At 34.1% G+C, this 7,674-nt stretch overlaps 1 protein-coding gene across 2 annotated transcripts; it reads right to left on the reverse strand.

Moving 5' to 3' along the window:
• Nucleotides 1-1,150: 1,150 nt before the first annotated feature.
• On the reverse strand, nucleotides 1,151-6,297 carry LOC131032490 (30-kDa cleavage and polyadenylation specificity factor 30). Of its 2 annotated transcripts, none has more exons than XM_057963492.2 (2): nucleotides 5,238-6,297; nucleotides 1,151-1,501 (listed from the first exon to the last, which is right to left on the reverse strand). In XM_057963492.2, the coding sequence occupies exons 1-2, from the start codon at nucleotides 5,633-5,635 to the stop codon at nucleotides 1,471-1,473; spliced, it is 429 nt and encodes a 142-aa protein (XP_057819475.1). In that variant the 5' UTR covers nucleotides 5,636-6,297; the 3' UTR covers nucleotides 1,151-1,470. The 2 variants fall into 2 exon arrangements, with proteins under 2 accessions (XP_057819475.1, XP_057819477.1); XM_057963494.2 differs by having other exon boundaries at nucleotides 1,151-1,659; nucleotides 5,238-6,294.
• Nucleotides 6,298-7,674: the final 1,377 nt, after the last annotated feature.

Below are 7,674 nucleotides of genomic sequence, written 5' to 3' on the forward strand. Positions count from 1 at the left end.
AAATACAAAAGAAAGACGGTTCTAAAAATGTGAACCTAAGTTGCCAGTATATGTTTGCACAATTATTTTTTACCAGCGGCTTTCTTTTTTTATTTAAGTTCATCATAAATATCCTACTAATTTGACCACGGAATTTCAATTTTATATGTTTGTTCTTTTCGTATTACCTTCGGTGTTAACATTTCCACGGTAGAAGATGAAATACATCTTTTAGTTTTACTACTATAACAATGTTTTGAAATACAAAAAGCTAGAACTAGCTTCACAGCCAACAAAACTCAAATGTTACCAATCTTCCGTTTGTGGAGATACTTTCTGCACTCTCTTTTCAAATAATATTTGACCACCGATGACTGTAGAAGTTTAAGAATGGTACACAACATAAGTGAAATACAAAATTTTATACCTAAGGTCTGCATCCAGTGATACTTATCTGTCACCAATTCTATCTCAAAACCAATCCAACATGCCAGAGATGGTTTGCCTCCACTCAGATGGCTTCCTTAAATACTAAGAGAAACACACTACCCTTAATGATCAGACAATATCCAAGAGTATGATGTCTTTACTGGTTATTAGGAGTGAATTACTTGCTACATGAGAACAATTGGGACAGCTACAAAACTAAGAGTCTTAAAAGTTATCTTGATAAAATAAAAATCATGTGACAACAGATTTACATTTAAAATTATCCTCTCACTTCCGTTTTAAGCAATGCCTTCTCCACCTTTAAGAACATCTACACTAATAGACGACATGCAAAAACAATTTAAGAATTCTCTTGGCCAAAGGTAAATTTGGCTTTTAATAGATGAGACCTATAATGCCCAAAGTAAAGCATCTACATGGCAGCATAAGTGCCAAAAAGTTTCAGCATCCTATTAAAGTTCATGGATAAAGTGAAAGTTCTCGCATTAGATTAAATGACTCCTCATCTACTATTCAAACAAAAATGCTTGTAAAGATCCAACAATAGGATGATAGAATACACAAATTGTCTGATTCAAAAGCCAAGTGCTTATAGAGCAATGACATTGAAGTTTGATAAATATAATAAAACTGTTACCTAAAAATATATGAAATACAAATTACAAGTTTAGCTTTAACAGCCATTTTCTAATGGCATGCTTTGAACATCCCTGGAGGAAAGTAAATAAAATTATGTACATATGAATTAAAACTAAAGAAAGAGATTTGAATTCAATTAGGACAAAATGGCAGTATAACAGTCCCATAGAAAGACCAGCATGCACCATATTTGTGTGAACAGACCTAGAAATTCCTTGTATAAGTAACGAGGCAGCAATGACAATATTTTATTCAGTCAATAATCTGTTTCCTGAAGAATCCAGTGACTGAACTTGACTCTGGCTTGACCGATGCTCTTGGAAACATGGCATCCATTGATGTTGCTTCTGATTCTAGGGGTTCTCGCCCAAGGGTGAACTTCCCAGCAGTCTCTCAATCGAATTAACCAGTCATTGCTGCAAGTGCATCTTTTCTGCATGATTGCAATAACAATGTTTTGGCTTCTGCTGAGGATGCCTGCTTGGCTAGGAACCATTTCTCACAATAGCCCAACTGTTTATACTCTTCGAAAATTTCGTGGAGACGGGCACCCATGACAATTGGAACCATTTGGACATTATAAATATTTATCTTATGACAGCAAAAGCAAATATATCTTTATAATCATCATCATCTAGATTTCAAAAATAAAAATCTTAATCACAATGGTACAATTAGAAATTGCTTGCACCACAATTGTGTCAAATCAAAAGTTTATTGCCATCTGGATGTAACATTCATTAAAAAAGTTTAGGAATCAAAAGCATAACCAAAGGTTATGACAGCTCTTGAAGAAAATATATATTAACATTATTTTAAACATCAACCTATAGATTCGACAAACATTTTCCCATAGATATAAGGGAAATATTAAAGCTAAAATTTATGCACAAAAGTTTAGATAAAAGAATGTCTAGTTTAAGGAAAAATAAAAAATATAAAAGTTAATGACCCATTCAAGCAAAAGATATTAAAAAATGAAAATCCACATAAACTTAAAGGAATTCAACTGAACCCGATTGAAATATTTATCAGTCCAACTAATAACGTACTCATGAGGAGATGCACAAATGAAGGAACATAGAAATTCCCACAGAAATACAATAGCATTCAAAACAGAAAATGTGATGTTATACCACACTCGATCAAATGCGGGCCCAAAATTGAGACTGAGTACCATGATCATTTGAAAACATACAGGGATTTCTACCACATGTATACCAACTTTCCTCCATGGTAAAACTAAAAACAGAAGATCGACAAATCATCTAAGTTCACAACTAGAAAAGAGTACAAGGTGAAGGATGTACATATTCTAGGGTGTCCTATTTCTAATAGGATACAAAGGGATCAACACTGCTCGGTATACAACACTACCATCAGGCAACTACCAAGTTCAAACCAACAAAAAAAACACCCTATGAATATCCAGGACAGAAATTCTAGAGCACTCATTTAAAGCATATGTTAGAAATTTAAATGAATGTCTAGAACAAGCAAACATCGGCCAACTTTATGATTCCCCCAGTTTTAGAACATTTTGGAAACGTGGAAATACCATGCCATGAATATGAAGTATATAAAAGGCATTTTGCAAGATAATTTTGCACCAGGAAACATAAACATTAGATTAGTTTTGCAAAGTCATGATATATATTGACCTAGGTGTTATAATGTTGAACAAATTTGTGCATCATGTATATTATACAAATTTTTTAGCTTGATTTAAATACCATGGTCAATTAACAAAATTAATCATGGCAAGTTAAAGAAAATGCAAAGGCCTAAGAGGTATCTCAATAAGGCCTATGACATCACATATTGGAAAGAGTCAAAAGACGATGCTTCCATTTTCCCTTCACAAAGATCAGCACATGCATGTGTGCCAGTATGCCCTACATTGAAACCTTGGATCAACTATTGTATATAAATGATAAATTTTATTGCTTTTAGCTTTTTCGGTATTTTCTCTATTGAATGCCTATGGAGTTGAGCTTTAAGAAGGGTAACTTGGAATCCAAAGTATGAAAGTTAAGATTACAGTAAAGAAATAAGACCATGTCTTTGTGAAGTTGAGGACTGCAACTCCATTATCTCTAGAGATTTTTGCTGCCAGTTAGGAAAATGAAAATCTGAAGAGGACAATCCAGATCCCAACACAATGAGTTGTGTTTTTCACTACCACATTGTTGGTAGCCAGAATGGACATATGCAATATTTTTCTGATTTGAAGGAGGAAAGCTGGTTTCAGTTCAAAGTCGGGTCTGTAAAACAGTGTTCCATGGGTACATGTGCCCCCCCCACCAAAAAAAAAAACCCATGTTTTTAGGATGAGGAATTCCCTGAGACAAAAGGACTTATAGGGGACATTCCCCACCATCCCCCCATTGTCAGTCAAGACTCGGGGATGTTTTTGAGACATCCCACTTAAGGAGGGGATGGATGTTTTTGGAATGCCCCCTGTTTTGTGGACAACTTGTGGACTCTAGGACGTCCCTGAGAGGTCTAGGTGACTCCAAGGAGTATCCCATCCATCCCAAGGACTTCCAGGCACCCCTCATAGCAATCAAATAAAAAATTCAATGTTTAAAAAAAATACTTTTGATTTGTGTGCCACAAACCCTAACCCTAAGCACTCACATAATACTTATAAATAGGCATCTAATTTTTAAGCCTCATTTCAAATCACTCTTTAAGTTTAAGAATTGGTAAGAACTTAGTGTTTCACAACTTAGTGTTTTAAAGGCCTTAATTGGTGGTTGGTGGCAGGGGCTCTACCCAAGAATGTGCTAAGGGCACTATCCCTTGACCTCACTATGAAGCTTGCTTCCAGACCCCCATGAGGGCCACTACCCTTTGAACCTACTAGGGGAATTGATCCCAAACCTCCACCCACCATTGTTAATGTTCAATGCAATGATTGCCATGTTTTTAATGTTTAGTAATCTAAGCTTCACTTAGTATGCCAAGTTTCATTTGTTATTCTTATACTTATTCCTTACGCATCTTTTATAACTAATTTTTCAAGTACTATATGTATTTGTGCCACCAACGCACTGCCCCACCAGCCTTGCACTACCATCTCCTCATCAAGAAACTTCATGGAACTATGTTGCAAAGCCATATTATGAACGTTTGTCCTAAGTCTGATTTATCAAGTTGTCCTCACCATACCATATTTTTCCAATAAGAATATGCTCTAGGAGAATTCTAGTTGGAAAGTGATCATTGCATTTAGCAAACAGGTTTTGTTTAATTTAGTATGCTCCTAGTAGATTTGATGTCTTACACAGAGAAAAATAATGACGTCATGTTTATGATGTGGTCTTCCATTTCCTGATATTTTTCTATATTTAGTATCATTGATAAGTTAAAATATTTTGCATCTGTCCAAACACTTACACTCAAGTGGTGGTTGCCTCATGCTTTATCAGGGACTCTAAGTGTGGGAGAACATTTAAAGAAAAATAATATGATACCTAGAGAAGCTATTTGGATAGCTAATGATTCATGACCAACAAAATAAAATTAAGCCACATCTCAATGTGCAAAAATGCACAATAATGCACAATCTATATCCAAACCCTATAATGGTCAATGCTTATACTGCACTTCGAAGATAAATAGGATAGAATGCAAGTAACAATCCTAAATTAAAGTTAAATTATAACAACAATGTAAAGCAAAAATCTAATCTTATCTTATTTTTAAAAAAACTATAATTTCCTTTAAGAGATAATGCAGTGGTTGTAATTATAGATGTATTTGTAAACTTGAAAAGAAAATCAAGTTGCAAAGCAGCAGCATTAAGATTGTATTTTTTCCTCTTAGTAATAAGAATACCAATACTTTGTCATGTGGATGTTTTTCCAGCATATTGTCAAAGTTTTACCACATAAGTCTGTGTCTTGTTGAATGTTATTCTGTTATTCTATTTTATCTTTTCTTTTATTTCTTCACAACTCATTTGTGTTGCAATATTATTTGATTATGTGGGCTAACATTTTCTCAACAAAAATGCTAAATTAAAAAGACATTAGAATATTCATCAAATCAAGTGCAGTGTTAACATTGACGTCAGTTAGAGGAAAAATGTAAATGTCAAAAACTTAATTTTTTAGTCCAGCAAATTCATTAACGAAGGGCAAAGGAAATGACGGAAAACTCACATAAAACACTCTTTCGTCTCTTCGTTGATGTGCTTGTACTCACAGTCCTCCTCGTGGCACTTTCCAAACCGCAAAAAGTTTCGACAGATTGGCATCCGGCTCTTATCATACTGATGCAAATACTCACAAGCATCGCCTTTCATACACAATCCTTTAAGCCAGTGTCTGCAAACAGTCTGCCTGGTATTCTTACTCCCAGACTTAACAAAGGTTGTATTTCTACCCGCATCAAAAGATAACACCAAATTTGAATTAACAGCCAAATTCGAAGTAGGAGGCAAATTTGAAGGAGCAATCAAATTTAGACCATTTGAAAACAATGGGGGTTTACCAAAAGTGGGAGCTATCTTTACTCCCTCCTCAAAATCAAACGTCAGACCTCCCTCGACATCCTCCATTTCTCTAACTATGTGTTCTAAACCCTGATTATTCTTCGCAGTATGAATCTTCTTCAAACCCTAATCCCCTTCCAACCCTAAATCCCCAATTGAAGCCCTGAACCCTTGGTCTACACCCTAAATCCACTTCAAACCCAAAATCAATTTTAACTATGAACACTTGTCCTAAACCCTAGCTCAAAAGCAGCTTAATTTGCTTCGTGTGTTTTGGCTATGGGTGGATTTCTTGATCAAGCTCATTTGATATACCAGCTGAACGAAAGGACCATAATAAAAATATTTCAGACTCCGTAAACTAATATGCCCAGGGCGCCAAAAAAGCTTACTGAATTCATCAAGATTCTGACCAAATATTAGGCAAACTTAATATTTACCTCAACTATTCTTTCTAGAACTCGAAGACCTACATAATCAAATTGCATCGTCGTGCAAAGTGGCCATTAGTTTAGGTCAAGTCTGGTTCATAAAAAACGCCGAAAATTTTATCTTTGTGAATTTGTAGAGCCACAACCAAAAGAGATGAGTTGGAGAGCAATTCAAATTGAAACAAAATTGTTGGAATGTAAAGCAGACGAATCCTCTTGGAATCTGCCTCTAGTCTTCGGTTAAATTCATATTGACTGCCGCTGTAAATATGCTTCCATTAATTTTTTTGAATTTTTTAAAAATTTTGTAATTTTTTTAGTTCCCGCGAAACTAAAAGGGAGAACTTTCTTGTATCTTTCTGAATTAGGCCATTTTTGTAGTCAAATCTACGCGTTCCCATTTAGGCCAACCTCATAATAAAACTTTTTTAATATTTAAATGAGTAACTACTAATATATATTTAATAAGAGACACAAAGCATCAAGTTCTGGGGAGTTGTTTATGATTAGTATAGAGATTGTTGGAAAGGCATTTGACATTTTCAAGGAAATATCATTGTCATGGTAAAGTTCAATTCCACAACCATCGTCAATATAGTCGTTGCTTGTACTAAAATGGCGGCTTTGGAACAAAGTCTATGCCCTACTGCAAATCTGTCATTTTGTTTCCAGCCTATCTTCCTTAAAACATTATGAATGGTAAAAATCTAATTTTATTATTTTAATATATTGGTATGTTTTTTGACATTAAAGATTGGCTATTGTTGATTGTGTCAGCCGATCTTGTGATTGTTAAATTTGTATGGAGTGGGATGTATTTCACTTAGCTTGTGAAGTTTAATTGTGTGGCATATCTCTTATCTGTGAATACATGTGTCAATATATGCTACAAAAGTAGACAATGTGAGTACAGTATGCTTTGTTATATACTATCTTTTTTTTTGTTTTTTTTTTAATGTACCTAATTACTTGCACTAATGAAAAGCTACAGTTATTAACTAATGCATATATATCTAATTTCAAATGCATTCAGTAAACCATAGATTAAAGTTGTTTAATTCTGAAATGTTTATATATCATTCCATAATTCAAAGTAGTTGCAATTGTATAATTTACTCTTCTCTAAATTATTTCGTGTATTAAATTATTGTTTTCCATTGCCTATTTCAAAATGCATACAACCGAGACAACAATGAATACATGTTGTAAATGATTCTACTAGTTATATTGTATAGTCATTAAAAGTATGAGTCATTTGTACATGAACCACAAGTAAGGCGTAAACAATTTCAATTGGTACTATGTATTCTTATATAGATTTTGATGATAAGGGAGCACCACAAATTATGTTCATTGATGGAAAGCTTGTTTACAAATTCATCACCAACCCACCTAAGGTAGCATTTCATAGTTTCAAATATTTTTCAAATGCATTGAAGAACAAGGGGACCTTAAATCTTGATTGGTGCATTGGTGATAAGAAGATAGTTAAATCCAATTCACTTCCAACATAGTTTACCATAAGACACACAAGCTTCAATGTAATGCTTGAGAAGAACCTTCTAGGCCTTAGATCCTTCAATGGTGCAAATAATCCACTTAGCACAAAGAGTAATAATATGTTTACTTAAGAACATCAAGAATGCTCATGTCAACTTTTACATGGAATAAGAA

This window comes from Cryptomeria japonica, chromosome 11, assembly GCF_030272615.1.
Source record: "Cryptomeria japonica chromosome 11, Sugi_1.0, whole genome shotgun sequence".
Classification (NCBI taxonomy): domain Eukaryota; kingdom Viridiplantae; phylum Streptophyta; class Pinopsida; order Cupressales; family Cupressaceae; genus Cryptomeria; species Cryptomeria japonica.